We start from the raw sequence: 18407 nt of genomic DNA on the forward strand, positions 1-18407 counted from the left end.
TAATGAAATGTTGGAAGGTAGTTAAAAGTATTTTAGCCGCATTTCAGCTAGTTATCTACCCCTTTTTACCGAAGTCATTACCACACAGTTTTGGATTCATATGGAAGAATCCCGGTTGGCGGCATGTGGCCGCTCCTGGTTCGTGGATATAATTTTTTTCATTAGTACCTGTCTAATTTATTCCTGTTTGCCTGTGATTGACTTGATCAAATAAAGCCTCGGCATTCTCAAATACGCTCGGTATGAATGCAGTCGTTATAGAGAACTCAGCTTCACCTTATACAGTAATTTCTTCTCTGTCGTCTTCTGACGATAATCGGAACCTTGATGCGAGTAAGCAGAACTTCCGTGGAGATGTTGTGTTCGATACCTTTTCATATTCTGTTGAATGGCAGGGCAATTGATGCACATTTATTTCGAAGTTTCATTTTCAACTGGTAGCCGCCCTATTCCTCGAATCATAGCTTCAGCGGGCAGAATATGTACGAGGTATTCAAGCCAATGGGTGTCTCTATCGCATCTGGAAATCACTGTTTGAACCCACAACTATCAATGCTGAGTTCGGATATAGTTTAGAAGTAGCTTGCTCAAGTTAACCTAATGACAGAATCCCTAGCGATACAACGGCTTGTTTGTTCTCCCGTACTGTGATACTTGATAAGTATCAGTACCTCACTGACCTGAAAGTCATTTAAGTTCCAGTATCTCGGTAATTTCTCGGCCCATGTGCAGCCGTTTGGCGTCAAGTCTCGTCGGCTCACCTGTTGTACACGGCTTTTTATTCTGCTGTATACCCGATCTGTAGACGCAAGAAAACATGTACGATCGAAAAATTGTTCTAATCCCGTGTAGACTGTATAACTCTTTCTAGTACGAGCGAGATGATGGTTTTGTAGAGTCGAGTGGCTACTGTCAGTTTTCTCCTAGGTTGGCTGTTACAGCAATGACTCCATGTTCACCCCACAAATGTCTGTACTTCAGCGGTTTAATTTTCTAGTCGGTTACTCTTCTCGCCCGAATACTGTGGTCGCATCCATTTAATGCATTTGTCTTTCCATGTCTGTCTTTTCTACAGCCAACAAACCACTAAACATTACTTCTCAGAATGTTTTGGGAAGCGAAATAGGAAAGTCAGAATCTTCGTCAAACACACTTCCTGTGGCCGTGTATTCCTCTGAGGCAGTCATATCGTCCAATCAATCTGTGGATGCCAAAGTTCTCCAAGAGACGGCCGGAACAAGGTCAGTATTCTTGGATTGGTTGGCATGTGGTGTTGTCACTCAGTTTTCTTGGATAACTCGGTGTTTATCTCTGAATCGGGTATTTTCCCGTTGTTGAATTGACTTTTTCCTGGGCGTGTCGTCTCCAGCTGCAACGATTTGTATCGATGTTTCACAGGTATACTCGTGAGTCGAACAACCTCAGCTAGGCCAAGTGTTGTTGATTTATTGCAGGTGGTACGGCTGGTGAGTTCATTTACACGAGTTTTGGAAGACCATGACTGTCTCTCTTTAAGGTTACACTAGCCGGTCTGAAAGAGCATATTCCTTAAGTTTTGTTGCACAGTAATTTCGTCGATTCGAAATTCTGGTGTGGATCCTAGTAATCACTGACCAAACGTATTCTAGCTTCGTTGTTTCTTTAGATTGGCTCTCGACATGTTCAATATTTAAGTGCTCTCCACATAGAAGTTCAACTTAGGCGAATCAGAGAGTGCGTCGCTATCTACCGCTTTTTGAATTCCAAAACACTTTTAGTTGACATCACTCTGTGAGCTTATCGCCAGTGCACATAATGAAAACTTTCGTCGATTTGTTTCGGAAAATCGGTAAAACCCAGCTAGGACGGACAGCTTAGCGACGAAGCTACTTTCGAACGCCACTGGCTGCCTCTGTGAAGCATGACTCTTGTGGAAACTAAAATTCCTACAATGAATTTACTTGACACTGATCTACAATACTACTCGTGCACGACGAAGGCTGTTATGACGTCCTATGGTCAAGGAATTCGAAAGCTCCGTCCAATCTTGTTTGCCAACAAAATGCTCGAGAGCTGCGTATTTCAAAGCACACTTCATGAATAATGCAGTTGCATTGCTGTTCTTTGAAGCAAATTTTTATTTCTTGTGCGAAAAGGATATTTAAATGCACTTACCCAGGAACCCATTCCTCTTCGTTGGCCTGCTTATATCCGCCATCCAGGGTCACGTGATACCGCTCTCCTGTCTGATTATGGAAAACACCTCTTTTATTGAACTGATCCCTACTCGCATGCAAAATGTGATGACAAGATGCTTGTAGCTCTGCTTGTTCTTGTGCGGGCGTTTCGGTTATACTGCCGGATTCACGAACCCAACTAGCTCATGCATAACTTGGCTTGATGTGTTATATTGTCGATTCTCCTGACTATGTACTAACCCCATTAAACGCCGTCACCGGTTTGGAAGACACGTTGGAAACTCGGATGTTAGTTTCTTAAGTGTTCTAGCGTAATGGATTGGAAACGAACGTTATCAGCTCTGAAGATCACATCAGTCATCGTCACCGACATCATAACACACAGCAGCTGTAAACCAGCAAGTAGTGTCGTGGACGGGCAATGTAGAAGATATATATATATATATATATATATATATCAGGTAGCGTACACTCCTTTTTAGTCTCAAAATCGGTCCAGGAATGTCTAGGTTCTTCCGTGTCAGTGTGCACACACCAGCCGGATTTTCCCGGTCTAAAGTTATCACCTTGTAATTGTGTTCATGCTCCAGTAAGGGAGGCATTCTGGGGGCTACACTGGCTGGAATTCAGTTTCTTAAGGTTTGCCATTCCAGGGACGCCAACAGGAAGCGGTCCCACAAAGGACAGCGCGTCCCCGTACTGCGAGAAATCGCATTGCGGGGTGACCTTGAGGTGAATCCGTACTGCTATCTGAGACAGTGTGAAGGCAGGTGCCAAGCCGACTGAAGCTAAGCCACTGAAGCAGGGATGATGCCTTCCCTCGAGGATGGACGGGTTAGTGCAGGTCGACTTTAGAAACTGCACACCGATCCTTGACAGTGACCGCCAGCGCATTACTCAATACTGTCGAAGATTTGAAGAGTCTGGTGCTGCTTAGAAGGTACATGTTGTGCGCAGCCGCATTGGGAATCAGACAGTTGTTTTACTACCTGCTTCCATTTGGACCAGACCAGCCGTCTGCAACCAAATGGATTGGACTATTGAGTCATTGGCACCCAGAAGGGTCTCAAAAAAGCCTAACAGCCCTTGCCTGTCGGTTGAGACTTTTGAGTCAGAGGCTAGGGGCAGGGCCCCCGAACAAAACCCTGCATCCTCTCACAGCCTTATGGGTCAGGCGTTTCAGTGAAATGCTCGAGGTGGGTGACTTCAACCACATCCTCTTCTTCGGCCTGAGCAGCGGCTAACCATCGTTCGCTATTATAGCTCTTCATTCACCGGCTCCTTCCCAAGCATCCATCATCCAAGGTCCTCCATTTGATACCTTTAGCGGTAAATCACCCAATCGAGTGAAATAAATCCAAATGAACCCATCTTAAATTCAACGAATCTCTTCCACATTGCTGCCCTGAATATCTGTACTAGGTTAAATTGGACAACAGGCTTCCATTGCTCAGACCCATTTCCTCTTNTTGTGCACACAAGATTTCAGTTTGGTCTGATTTCGGCTCGGTACGATCTAATACTCCCCACATTTTATCCTCCCGAAGTCTTGCCATCCTTAAGCAATGGCTCGTCGTATCTACAGTCCCAGGGCTGAATGCATTTTATTGCCTTCATTCCAATAAGTAATCTGCGCATTTAGGTTGACTGGTTCACTTGAGAACAACACACCGGTGTGGTTACCGGTGTTTATTTTTTATTAGTATACGCTTTGACAGGCGGCAGCCCTAAGGTCGAGAAACACAGCTTCTATCGATATTTGTCACAGCTGCTTCGGTTGCCCAGGATTTCAGAAATCGTTAATCTGACAGGTCTACCGACTAAATTCCGAGCAGGCCCAGCTTGGCGGCCGATTCAGGGTTGACGCTTACCACACAAACAATGGAAAGCGACTTCTACATTTATGTGATAAACATTTGTTTCCAGGCAGTAAAAACGCCCAACGCCTGTTTCAGATAGTCCGATCAACTGATTCGAGCACAGTTGATGTCAATGAAATGATCTCCGAATGGGATGAGATCTCAATTCATTCACAGGAACGTCATTTGAACAGTGGGTCTCATTAGCTCAATCTTTGGAAGGACCAAATGAACCCGAGCACCTGATCCAGACGGTTAACATGTTCCGCACTTGAAAGAGAGTGGCAAGTCCCTTGTAGCTAATCTGGTGACTTTACTGCGAAACGGAACCAAGACGGAATACCGACAAAATCAGGCGCCTCGACGGTGATACCTCGAAGAGGTGCAAAAACATCATACGAAAACCACCAGGGCATCAGCCTAGTGGCTGATGTATTCTGATCCATCATTGAGAGAATCGGATTCGTGAGGATCCAGCTGAGTTTCTCCCTGGCCGGGGATGCGTCCTTCATATTTTTACTTTGCGATAAGTGCTGGACCTACACCACTGCTCCCGACGACCAACAATGGCCATTTCTTCTTGATCTATAGGGTGCTTTTTAGCCTCACTGATAGCTTCTGTGGCGGTGTCTGTCGATGAAGACTGTGCCTTCTAATTTGTCGTCTTTCAAAAGGTCATGTCTGCCTCTTTTCATACTTTTTATACTGAGTTCACTACATCCACTGGTCTCAGGCAGTGATGCTCTGCATCATCCTTTTATGTCCGTGATTAATGTGTTGCTTGAACTCTGTTTACCCGCCCGTAACACCTCAGGGATTTGAATACCCGGGACGTTTGCACACGCACATCGACCACGTCCATCGTATTTCTGTTCTTCAATCAGACCCTTTAAATAGTTCTGCTACACGGTTCGGTGTGTGCTTCATAGCAGCAGTCTAAGGTGCTACTGCAAGGTTGGAGGTTGATCTGTTCACTGAGCTTTGTAGTTTGCTTCAATTCGTCATCAGTCTAGATGACATCAGTACGCGGTCGTCTACCGCGCATATGGAATTAATGCTCATAACTAGCACAAGTAGTGTGTCTCCATGTGTACCTGAAGATACGTGAGATAAACACGTTTCAGTTGGGATCGGTGATGGATGCACTCCCATGTCAGGGAAAACAGGCTACCGAACACCCCACTACCGCTTCGTGGGTATTGGTCGCTCAAAATATCAAATTAGTATTTTTGCAGTTGCCACCTCGAAACACTGGTTTGAAATGGCAATATTCCGTTCATCCAGAGTTGCCCATGACTATTCTGATAGGCGAAAGCCTCGGGAGCTATCATGTCACGTGGCGGAAAGCGTCACCTTTTAGTGTGAACCAGAGATAAGGTTTAAGTCCTCGTTATCGGCTCGTGTTAGGTCTTCCGAATGTGAGCTGAATCACACTCCACTGATCCAGTATGCTGTTTGTGCACCACTAACACTATTGACCGTACGCATCGGTCGCCGTTTCGAGTCATGTACTTGAACAGCAAATTGTGTTTATTGACATTGTTTACTTAGGCTTGCAGTATTTGGAACTGTGTGCATATATTTAGGCGTGTTGAACGGCGGACGTGATGGGTATTGTTATTCTCCGAACGTAGGCGTGACCTTTAAATTTGTTAATTCTGAACATGATTACTATCTTTGAACTGTGCTAGCCATCGTGTGTATGGTTCGATTTCCTAATGCATGTGCGTGCACCACACACTAACTCCTTTATTAGCACTTATCACTGACTTAGTGTTCCCGGTGTACCTCCTGTTTAAAATCACCTTTGGGATAAGGTCCGTCTCTCCCTGCGCACGCGACTGACCTTTTTGGCTTTTACTAACCAAGTGATGATTGTCAGCTGAAGTCCACAGCCCTGTCCAGAGTTTTATTGCTTGAAAATAGCTGATCAGATACCAATACATATAGACACGCAATTGAATGGCGACCTCTCAGGCCCAGAGTTCTTCACTGCGTTACGTTGTTTTACTTCTGCAAAAGAAAATTGCGACGTTAAATCATTCGCGTTCACACAAGACTGGCTCAAAGGAAGCAGTAGCCATAGATAAACGAGAACAAATAAGTGTTCGCCACTTGGATCACAAAATGATGTGTCCACGCTAGAACCCGTTTGCCAAATTTTGACCACCTTGCCGTGGTGGTAGGGCTTGAGTACTTCAACGACTCCGTGGGCCACGCCGGCTAGAACTCCATTTCACAATGTGAAACTACGTTAGGAAGGCCCAAGCGTAGCAGCGAACCGAGAACACCGTGGCTCTGTATTACAAATAACCGTAATGTCAGGTGTTTTGGAGGTAAGGTCACACTGTCCTCTGCGATAGGAGTGTGGAAGCAGTAAGGTGTTTCCATCCAACGACCAGCGGTGCTACCTTCCCCTAAGGAAGAATGGGTTAAAAAAGATCAGTCATAAAAACCACACACTCTGGTCGCCCGAACACTCACTAATATTCGCTTCACTCGAAGTGAGTCTGAAACCTACTGGGTGCCCGATGTGTGGCTCTATCTACATAGATTATGTGTGGTGACATCTGAATTGGGATACCTATGCCTTATTCCCTGATCCTGGGACAGGGTTTCTTAAAAGAACCCTATTACCCCCTTGAACCAAAGGTTTATGTCCTCTTCCTTGTCCTTTCAGCTATTCTCTCGCCCGTACTCGCCACATCTCCCCACTCATCCAATGACATACTGTGGTCAATCCGTCCAAACCGCCGCCCTGCGAAATAAACCAAAATAAGCCCTCACTAAACTCAAAGGATTCGATCCACATTGTAGCCTTCAGTGTAATATTTGACACACTGGACAACAGTTATCGCTTCCTCCGAAACACGTATACTTCGGCACTGTACCCCAAGCCGTTTAGGACGTGCTCAGATATTTCACGTTCCACTCTCCGGTGGTCATAATACAATGACTCGTGGTATCTATGGTGTGGGAGTTGCACTCACTTCCAGGGCTGAAGGAGTTTTATTGGGATGGGTCTCAGCAGTCAGTTATTGCACTATACTGTTGTCTGGTTCAATTAAGATCAATGTAGATCGATGCGTTAAACAGCGTCTGTTTATCAAGTTGTAAAATACCCCTACAGATAGCAGTTCCGGAGCTGAGAACGAAGGGTTTTATCAAGATTTGTCATGGCTGTTTCTCTCAGGAAGAAGAACAGGTGTTATCTTGGGTGGTGATATGAACGCCTAGGTTGAATAGTGAAGCCAGGAAGAAGCATAGTTAATATGTACGGATAGTGGGCAGCGACCGGAAACGCGGTCTCCACGCGCAGAGGATGGGCGGAAACACTCATTGCGACCATCAGTGTCTCCAAGCATTACCGGGCTGGAATATCGGATTAGCAACGCTGAAGTACGTCAGATGGTTTAAGGTCGAGCGAATTATCTTGTCATGGATGAACTACTCACGCTGGTTAGGGTGTTATTCGAATGCCAAGTGACCGCCTTTTTTTTTTTACACAACTCCACCTAACCCTGCTGTGATTCAAAACCACCAAGAGGTGGACAGTCAATGACCTGGAAACACAGTATGATAGCACTGACCAGCAAATTTGGGTTGAGAACTACCGCCTTTATGGACGAGGTCCGCGGAACTCTGTTATTGGCACTCGCATACGTGGCTCAATCGCGCAGTCAGTGGCGTTCGTGCATCAGAGCTTCAATGCATGGCTACCAAGTTTCCTGTTCCTCCAAATAACTAAACTTCTTCAGTTCAAATCACCTGCTTATGTCGCAGTCTTCACTACTTCGCTATATCTCACGTTTTCGGGTGACTGAAACTAGCAGCTAGAACCAGCGTAGTCGTGTTACATGGTTCATAGCTTAGTTGAATTAGCGAAATGGGAAAGCCGTTGTCAACCGGGCTGACCGCCGAGATATTTATTACTGTGAGCAGTTTGTCCTTCGTTCGCGAAACATATTGACCAGAACTACTTTAACCGCCAGACACTCATTGTTATGACAACGCTTGTTAACACCAACACTTCTACTATGCTTCCTTATCAAACATGCCTCTGTGCAATAAGAAGATGCATTTTCCGTGTACACGCGCTGTGGCTGTGAACTTCTACGTGCAGTTGACTTATGTTACTCCACATCTCGAGTTCCCTTCCACAGCTGGAAACGTTAACCTTACTTAGACGCTTTCGTTGGTACGTCGAAGCACATTTGCATGATCGACCGGAATGAACAGACGTGAATTTCGTGAGCTCGAATTACTTAGTTCGAGTTTCTTTTTATACACTGTATGAAAGCGGATGCGTAAATGCAATCCTTTGCCCTGAAAGACGATCGTATTGAAATCCTTGTCGCGCAAGCGCCGAGCTAGTCACAAAAACTTATGGAAGGTTGAACACGTGCGCGAATTCATTTTTCTGAGGGGGGTGTCACGTGTTCCGCGTGTCTTCTGGCTTGTGACGATAGGCTTCTTCGTTTGCCTAACCAACTTGGGGACCATTACGGAAATCACAAGACTGAGCACGAATAAGCACAGAAAGCTTGAAGGCAGATCGCAACACTACTGAAGCAAATCTAATTGATGAGTAACCAACTTGTAAACCATAGACATTCACTCGTGTGGTATTTCTATATCCACCTTTGTGGACTCTTGAAGGTAAAACACTACTCACTAGGTTGATGAAAATTCCTCGACAACCCACGACCGGTTTCGCCCTTCTCAGGGCTCATTAGGTAAGCTCAGTCCCCGAGTTTCTGTCAACTTTATGTTCTACTTGAAACCAAATTGCACGAAATTAGATAAATACACTAATTTGGAAACAAATTTGGTTTTGCGAGAGACCCGTGAAATTTTTTTGTGAAAGTGGTGTCTTGCTAAGGCAACTTAAGTCCCGAAAAACGCACTCCACAATTCCCCGTGCCACGAAATTCTATTGTGAGAACGTTAAAGGTGCAAGTTCTATTTACTCAGTTTCCTTTCTTCACAAGGTTTTTTGAATAGTCCCCTTTAGATCAGTTCTTTCGCGAAGTTGTTTCGCGCCTCATGACAGGATTGTCTCCAAGGTAAATGGTTTTCTCGGCTCACTTCGCTATTGATATCGACATTCAAAGTTGAGCGCTTTCGTCTTTTTCGTTGAGGCTTCTCTTACCCTGGAAGGGTGATCGTTTACGTAGTCACATGCGGTGACTGGTCCTTCGAGGGACAATTTTACAGTTTCATCCGCTGGGTGAATTTTATTCTTCTTCTGAGCTACTTATAGATTGTTGGTAGTGTGATAAGATTTGGGAATTTCTAATGAGGATCTCGTCCTGTAAGTGGACCCAATCGAAAGCGATCCAAATTTTAGGGAACGATTCGCTATATCACTTTCAACACTCGAACCCGGAGGGCCGGGGGACCGTTAGTCAGTCCTTCGCCTATTTACTCTCCTGGCCCAATGGACTACCGGTGTCACAAGGATAATTTTCTAGTATAGCCCAATGGGCCCTTGAAGTGTACAAGTCGTCATACCAAGATGTCTCTTTGGGACAACCTAAAAAAGCGACTGAATTAATCGAAAGCAAGGATTAACCCGACGGCCACTCTGTGGCCATTTCTGAGATGGCATTTGTACGAATATGACGTTTTTGGAAAAGCTTTTCTATCTACAATTATGGAGTTTTCTGTGAACGATACAATTGGTCTTTATGAATAGGCATTACGCGATCTTGATAGGATTCACAAGGTTGATACACCAGCTCCACTGTTTCCTGCTGTCATCAGGAACGAATTTTTTCTTACGGTGTGGAAAAATGTTATTTCTTCCAGAGGAGCTACCTTCAAAGTAAAGCTTTCTGGACTGTTCTCTGATGACTACAGTCGGTTCTATTTCCTATGTTTGTTGATTGTGAAATTTCATCTTTTTCGTAGTGGTCGACTAGTTGCTTGCTCTTGTGTGCATTTTTTAAGTATACACATGTTCTGCCTGATTCCCTCATTTCCTCAACGTACAATCACATTGTTCTGAATGTTTCTTCCCAAATTCTTTGTTTGGTGGGTTTCTGAAGGAGTGTACCAACTTATGTTGACTGCGACTATAGTGTGTAATTATCCGGACAACAAACTACCACCCTATTTTTGAATTATTTTACTGTGGCGCTCATTGAGTGTCAGTAACAGCCCTCTCGGTTATACCTCTTCACTCGTCATTTCGAGGATTGGACAAACCTGCGTTTTCTTCCCTGGGCAGATTCTGCCGTACTTCACTAGCCCAGATGTCCTTCCAAACACCTCAACAACCTATTTGGACCGATGCGGTCAATTTTTCTCGCACGACCAAGCAGGAATTCTTCTTATCGGAAATACCATATGCGCTCTGTCATTCAAATCAGCACTTGAATATTGATACGAAAAATTTACGGCAGCGATACTTTCTAACTTTATCTTGCTCATGAAATGTAGATTTTCTAGTTTTCTGATGAATAGCATACTGTGCTTTGCATTTGACGTGGAGTGAATCCGAAGCGACATAGTCAGTACGGAGAAGTTGCAGTGATTTTAGGACGCTGGAAAACGTATCGAAATTTTCGACTGCTCTGTGCCACTTTTTATCCGTACTTAGTTGGTCATATACAACGAAAAGTTGTTCATGGTACTTTAGACATGGTACTTTTGGACAGCATTCACTATCAAAAAATAAGAACACCGGCAAATAACTGCCATGTTTTTTTTTGTTTTTTTTTAGTTCTACAAACGATTCGTCTGTTCTAGGAATTCAGCATTATATTCCCTTTTAGTTCATTTGAATATTGCGGCAATAATTAATTTGACTGAAGTCAAGTACTTCATTCTCAGCTCACCCCAGGAGGGTTTTTACCACACAGCATTCCAAACAAAAAAACTGCCGGTTGTCCACAAAATCCTGCTAAAACGATGGCTTCTTAGTCAGTCCCAAACCTTTTCCAACCTTTATTTTGTTTCAAAGTGTACCCTGTTTGTGAACTGAAGTAGAAATAAACGCCTACTTAGTTATGAAGAAAATATTCACTGTGTTTAGCAGTCCTAGGAAGTAAAAACGCTTCGGACAGAGCTACCCGTCTTTAGTCCCTAGTGGCTCAGGGCTGCCACCACATCGAATTCGTTATACGGGCATTCTCGGTCATCCGTCCTCTTCTTTCCCCCCAAAGAAACGAATGATAGAGTAGAATTGGACCCGCGTCTCATGACTTGAATAAAATCATGGCCAGACTGCATCCTAGCCATGGAATCTTCGGAGAACTACTTTCAGTATACCTAAACATTCAGAGCGGCGGCACTTTTTAAGTTCTGTTGTTTGTGATGAATAATATTATTTCATCTCTAACTCCGATACTGATGAGGCCAGTTTGTCTTCCAGTAGATGTCAAATCCACTTCGGCTAGTGGTCTGTGTTGTATGCCGCCGGGTTCGATGCATCCTTTAACTTTGCAGTCTCTTTAAAAGCGTGAATGTTTTGCTGGAAGGCGTAAACTAATCCTCATTCTCTTGTCCTTGTAGCCTTTTGAACGCACTTCCCGTTCTGTTGAGATCGCTCAGAGATACAATCTTGCTACTTAAGGGTTCTTTCCATGAATCCGGTCTCGACTTTTCGATTATTATTGAATCGGCTGAGATTGTCTCTCTGTATGCCCCATCTTCGTAGCGTTTACGTAACCATTCATATCCACCCCATATTCTCTTCTGATCAGCTCACCAGAACCCTCTCAGGTTTCAAATCCGCGACGACGACGTTTCGCCACAGTTACCCCTCCAAAGTTTCTTTCCTTGCTTCGTTCGTCACAACAAGATTTCACTACAGAACCAACTGATTCAGGTGTTCAGTCCTCTGCCGTGGCACGGATCCCATCAACTGTTTCGTCTGACAATCAGTTCACAAGGTCGATCCCAGCTCCTCTTTCCCCACTTCCTCGTGATCGAAATCGCCGATCCTTTTATTCAGTTCTCAGACCACTGTCTTCTTCCACCTCTTGCCAGTCGCGAGAAGCTCCCACACTTGTTGGCAAATCCTCATGCTCACTGCTGTCAACGCCGGAATGCAAACCACCTATTCACTTCCGGTCTTCCTTGCTGTCTCATTCATTGGGCGTTTCCAACTCCAGTGGCAACGCCGTTCGTCCGCAAACTTCAGCTGTCCCTGTGACATCTGGTTCGCGTATTTTGCCGGAATTAACAGGTGCTTTCACTAGTATCAAATTTTGGTGACATTTTTATTGGTTGCAACACATACCAGAATGAGTTTTAGTTCATCGATTAGTTCTGTCTATATATACTAATAATAAGATTAACTGGTACTCCGCGCAAACGTTATCCGACTTTTTAATGAAAGTGGAAATTCTGTTTGACACAATGTGTCCCTTGAAGTATATGATTTTAATATCGAATTGCTTAACTGATCAATCACTTAGCCTATAGCGAGCCAAGACAGAAAACAAGACTGGTGTGTTAACGAAGGGTGCTCTTACCATGAGCAACTGACTGCACATCAAGTTTCACTTCCACTGTTTGAATTTTATTCAGAGAATGCTCGCTTTTCATCGCTTCCAGGCTAGTCATCCGCTTGAAACACTTCAAACAGATACTCATAGCATGAAAAATGTTCATGTATACAATCATCTTGCAATTCGTTCTACCGGAATCGGTCACTTTAGGGGATTCGCTTTGGGTCGGTGGGAAAAGCGCCAAGTCCACCCAAAAGGACTGGTGATTTTGGTTCGACTACTCTTAACGGGGACCATCTTTCTTCATAAATTTGGAAATGCGGACATTTGATATGACGGTTGATTTCTATCTAGCTGTGGAGAGCTAGGATTGGTTTCGCCGGTTGCCTCTGGTGCACATTCCTGATACCGTCTATTGGTCTTAATAACCGATTTTCCCGTGCCAACGCGCGGTCCTGTGGTTTGTGCGTAACGCGACCAATCATTAGATGTACCACCATGGGGTTGAGTTTATCAGTGTCTAGTTTAGTCTTCCTAGTCGACGTGACGAACGCCTACCAGTGTGGTGAGCTCTTTTGTCCGTTGAAGGCTCGGCTGAAGGGGACAGGTCACCAGGTGATTAGTTCGTAGAAAACAAACTATTTCTGCTCCCCAAATGTGAAGTGGAAGACATTTAGTTCAGTAAAAAAAAGTCCCAGGACACTGCTGTGTTAATGTGGAACTGTTACTGGGTACCCACATAAAAGTTATAGTACTGTCTAGAACAAATACAACGTTTTGTAATTCAATCGACCTTTCACTCGGTTCTTTCATAAGGTTACTTCGTAGAGTATTTTGCGCTTCAATCACACTGGTAAAGCTAAAGTGGATAATTGTCCACAAATGCCTTTCCTAGCAAAATGATACCAATTAAGCCTAGTTCTTCTGTAAGGGCTTATTGCTGATGAATCATGCTCAATAATGTTCTAATAATGCTCCGCTTTTAGCAGTAACTATCCTTTAAGCTAAATACAAATCGATTGTCATGAAAATTCAAGCATACACAAACCCCACGTACCAACAGATGAGGTTATTTGGATCTGACTCACCCGAATACAGACATTGATATGCTTGTGAAAGTTAATCCGCCCATTGCTACAAGTAACAACCACTGATGTGCTAACTTTGGTTGATCAGGTTTGCTACTTTATCATAGGTAATGTTCATTATATGATGATAAATCTGGAGATCGCCAGTCAGACATGAAACAGTGAATGACGTGTAACTACAGATCCTGGGAAAAGTCGCCAAGTGTCTGTCCATAGCCATTTGATTCCACGAATGAACTGGGCATTTGTGTCTTTGATAGCATTCCGTGCTCCATTGTGCATGAAATAGGTATCAATAGGGATAATTTAGGGATGGAGTGAAATACAATGTCAAAAGACGATGGGTTTTAAAAGAGTTAGATATTCGCCTTGAAACTCGTTCGATTTTCACGTTAAACGTGGTATTCAGCTGACTCCTCACCCTCGAAGAAAGGAACACTTTGGCCAGGTCCTTACAGTAGTCCCTATTTGTGGGCCACTGTACAGGATAGTCTGAGGGGTCTTTATCTAAACACCAAATGAGGTACTAGAACGGAATGATTTCATTTTTAGCAGTTTTTTCTGAAGCTCCACCTTAAAATCCGAGATATCAATTGCCTGCGATTTCGCATCTGAAATTCGGTTCTCTAACATTGCGGCATCCTGACCGGTAGCGCCAATTACCACCGCATTCCCAACCTTTTTATTTGTTACATTCAGTGTGCTTCCGCTACCCATAACGTCTGACCTTTCACCTACCTGAAAACAGCCGACACCGTCCGGATGTAGAAACTAATAGAATCAACCACGGTAGCCCCCTTTCAAGAAAAGCCAACACTAAAATAAAACCATTTCTGTAAGGTTTCTTCAAGTTTAGATTAAAGCTCACACCCCGGACGCAAGTTTTTTTCATAAAACGCCATTTGGGTTTTCGCAGCATGTGATTAAGTATATCCTGTATGGTCGGATAGAGATACTAAAATATGATTTTAGCTGGAACAGAGCTCCAATACGGATTTCACACTAGACCACGTCGTCAGTTTCGCAATTTGGGTCTGCTACAATATCAGTATGCTAGTCACATCGTGTGCGCAGGATTGTCTTGGGTTTCGATGTGTCGAAAGTTCCTGAAGTTCCGTCATCCAGCAAATATGCCTTCAAAAATACACTTGCGTGTTATTCGCACCAGCCGCGCGGTTCGAAATGGGTCGTGAAATTTCCGGGACGCCGTGTCATGAAGGGAATTACTTTCAGAATGTGATATTCACCAAACTGCTGTGCACGGGGCCGAATTATCGGAAAATGGTTTAGGTCTGGACAACGGGAACCAAGGTGTTAGTAGTTAGCATGGACATTTCTGGCCAACAATTTTTACTTCAACGTCGGTGCTGTTCCAGTCTGGCATGCAATTCCTCTAGGTCGCTTTTGGGTGGTCACGCATTTTACCCGCATCACGTCTAAATGATCCTTCGGAAGTGCACATCCTAGATCGTACTTGGAACTGGACTCTGGTTACCTGACAAACACGTTAGCACTATTTTGACTTATCATGTCAAAATGCCCGGTTCCATTTAGTAGACAGGATGGTGGGATATCTGAACAAGGCGCAGGGCCTCACACCTCATCGTCGAGAGCTGATTTCCAGCAGAACACATGGAGGCACTGGGTTGGACGATTTTTAACTCTAGTTTTTCACCCGTGGCCATATGGATTGCACCATTATAGTGAATTTACAAAAGCGCAAACTTTTGTGACCCCAAGGCAAGATTCACAGCTACTCTGGGGCAGAAATGAAGTGTCACCTACACACCCAGCAAAGCGATTCGCATAGGTTTCCGGTCGAAACAACCGGAAGTTGTCGTCTATACCTCTCTCGGTGAAACAGTGTCATTGTTCTACTTCATAATTTGATGCGTTTGCACCGAATCACTAAAGTGATATTTTTGTAACTTTTAGGTTTGATTGCCGATTGACTTTGTCGTTTTTTGGGCAGAGAAAGAGATGGCCCAAGTGATTAGAGAGCGGATTTACTGGCCGGAAGGTCTGTGGTTCGAACCCGACCTTTACCTCTCGACTTTCCCTCTCTAGGCTTGGGCAACCTAGCAGCATTCCAGCCCTTATGCTTCCTTTAGGTGGCATGGCAGCTACAGCTGAACTTTTTTCTGGACAGAAATCATTCGGTTACATTCACGAGGGTTGTAGTGTTAACAGAAACCGTGTATGACCCTGTAATTGTGTTCCGGATCATTTCAGTAACCGTTCGTCACTTGCACACGTGATGGATTGACCAACTTTTATCCGTTTCAGTTTTGCTGTTCTTACGGTATGATCCCAGTAGTTTAAATAAATTTAGGCGGCACGGTACCTTAGACCAGGACGTTCGACGGAGATATGCGCGGTGCTTCGAAATCCGTTCTCAATGGTGAAATTTACGTAGCATGAGAAGTGCGCAGGACGTGCGACCAGAAGCTCGTAAGATCCACCTTCATATGCGTTACGCTGGTGAAAGGCACTTTTGGTGAACACTTCGGTAACTGAACACTACTTTGGGGTGCTTTGGATAAGGCTGAAAATATTGAACGCAAGACTGTAGTGACTGACATTCAGGACCGCTTACATCACTCCCATGGACGTTTATGCTGAATGAGGCAATCTGGCTAACATGTAACGCCGGTCACATAAGCGCATCGATTTCGAAACAGTTTTGCTTCCGTTTGACTCTCCTTTTTAACCTGTGTTTATCATAGTCGCTTGTGACAGTGGTTCCGGTTCTCTTCAGTTGTCACTGCTTCAAATTTATTACGTTCCCACGGTTTGTCTCAGTAGCCCTTTTGCTACATAGTGATCGTGTGTGGTGCATAGACGAAGCAAGTTTTTGTTAGTTCCGTACGACCTCATGTGCATGTTTGCTCAGTCGATCAATAACCCAGGCGGTCTTGTTGAATCAATAACAGTCCGTAGGTTTGTTCGCTGTTACGGACGTGTTCACTGGTCCAATAGCTTGTAATTAATACTGAAAAGTCTAGAGGAATGCCTGGGGTTCCGGAATCTATAGTTACAAGGCTCTTTGAATCCGATACTGTTCCACTTGGCACCGTTGTTCTGAAGTACCATGCAAATCACGCTATCATTATTGGTTTCCTATGATCAATCAGCCTGTCTGCCAAGCACTTGTTACCCTGTTGCTAGTAAATGTTTTTTAGCCTTGCCAAGCACATTTCTGTTACCCGTTTGCGCATATTATGGGTGATTGGAGTGTCCGAAGTCCGACGTCGCTCGGGAGCATGAGTGGAAAGTATGCTGAAGTTGAACTTGTCAGCCGTCTGTACCGATAGCCCTGCGCAAATGCTAGATTGTTTGTCACATGGCAGATAGGACTAATAGTTACTGCTTGTGTTTTGCTGTTCATTGTGATCAAACGGCTTCTGGATCCAGTGTTCTAACTCTGTTGCCGAATGCTATCTGGTATTCGATATCTGAATGACCCATTTATTACTCTTTACCCCATTTTCTTCTATAGCCGAAGAGTGGTCACAAATGCATTTTTATTCGGATTCCTTCTTTGTTGCCTAATGTAGCTCGGAGATCAAAGTTCGGGTCGAATCCTGTTCTTTTTTCGAATGCGCTTGAGCAACTGTGTATAATTCTAGTACTCATATTTCTCTTTAGGTTGCATGAGGAGCGATTTCCCGAAAGAACTCTATGGTTGAATCACTTGATTGAGCTTATTTGATTGTTTTTCTTACTAGTATGCGTTGTATTTCTGTTCTTTAAGAGCGTCCGCGTCCGCTGGTGAGTAGTGGGGAACTTCCAGTGGTCAACAGATCAACATCCGTTGAGAAATCCATTCTTCCCGCAATTCCAACGACATCCGGAAAAAGCGAGCCATCGACAGTTCCAAAGTCTCCACCACGGCCTACCTATTCTCCATCGAGTTCAATGCGAAGAAAACGATGTGCCTTGTGCCTCCGACGTACCGGTTTGGTCAACAGTTACTCTTGCCGGTAATTTGTGCATTGTTGTTGTTGTTCGGAACCGGTGTTCATGTTATTCAAAAATTTGCTCCGGCTTCCCCTTAGCTAGCTGTTGACAGGCAAACCCCTCACATGAACTTCAACCACATGACTCTATGTAGCAACCTGAATGATGATATGAAGTAAGACAATGCGTGCATGTTGTTACCATTTGGAGCACTCTTCAGCCATAGGACACTTGTACAAGGAAGCAGCAAGAATTCAAAAATCCGAACCGCGATATAAAAACAGGTGGTCAGTGGGCCTTTTGTTCACCTTTTAGTATGAGATGATTAGGAAATGATGCGTCTGATCTTCACTTGATATCATTATTCACAGCCGTTACAGGGAGTCTACAGGCGATGTACACTCGTTTGCTCCCGCAAGGGCGAAGCCGATCGCGGGCTGTTGAAGAGTTCCCTGTAACTTTATGGATAGGTGTTCCATCAAGCTAACGGTTTTTAACAGAGTCAATACCTCGACTAAATAGTAGCCTGACTAATAAAACGTGTATTGTGGTTAGTGACTTGTGAACTCAATCCATAGAGAGAAATTATCTATGGCGACCCCCGTCGCCTTACGGTGGCTCGTGACATACTGACTCGAGGGTAGCAAGCGGGATTCCGGCCTGGTAGCGGTTGTGTTGACCAAATCCTCACACTGCGTCAGGTGCTAGAACAACGCCATACGTATAAGCGACCCACGATTCTAGTATTCCTGGATTTCCGAGGCGCATTAGACTCGGTTGACCGGTCTGTTCTTCTTGAGACGCTTGCCCACCAAGGAATGCCCCGGAAGTTTGTAAACATAATACGTTCTTTGTATTCTCAGA

General features: G+C 44.3%; 1 protein-coding gene across 1 annotated transcript in view; it reads left to right on the plus strand.

Moving 5' to 3' along the window:
• T265_02099 (hypothetical protein) overlaps positions 1 to 18407 on the plus strand; it is a gene marked incomplete at both ends in the record, with an annotated part of 33392 nt that overhangs the window by 11523 nt on the left and 3462 nt on the right. The window contains 3 exons of the mRNA XM_009166258.1: positions 1076 to 1241; positions 11746 to 12230; positions 17338 to 17566. Coding sequence (XP_009164522.1) covers positions 1076 to 1241; positions 11746 to 12230; positions 17338 to 17566 — 880 coding nt within the window. The remainder of the gene's footprint in view (positions 1 to 1075; positions 1242 to 11745; positions 12231 to 17337; positions 17567 to 18407) is intronic.

The sequence above is a fragment of the Opisthorchis viverrini genome (assembly GCF_000715545.1).
Source record: "Opisthorchis viverrini unplaced genomic scaffold opera_v5_24, whole genome shotgun sequence".
Taxonomy (NCBI): domain Eukaryota; kingdom Metazoa; phylum Platyhelminthes; class Trematoda; order Opisthorchiida; family Opisthorchiidae; genus Opisthorchis; species Opisthorchis viverrini.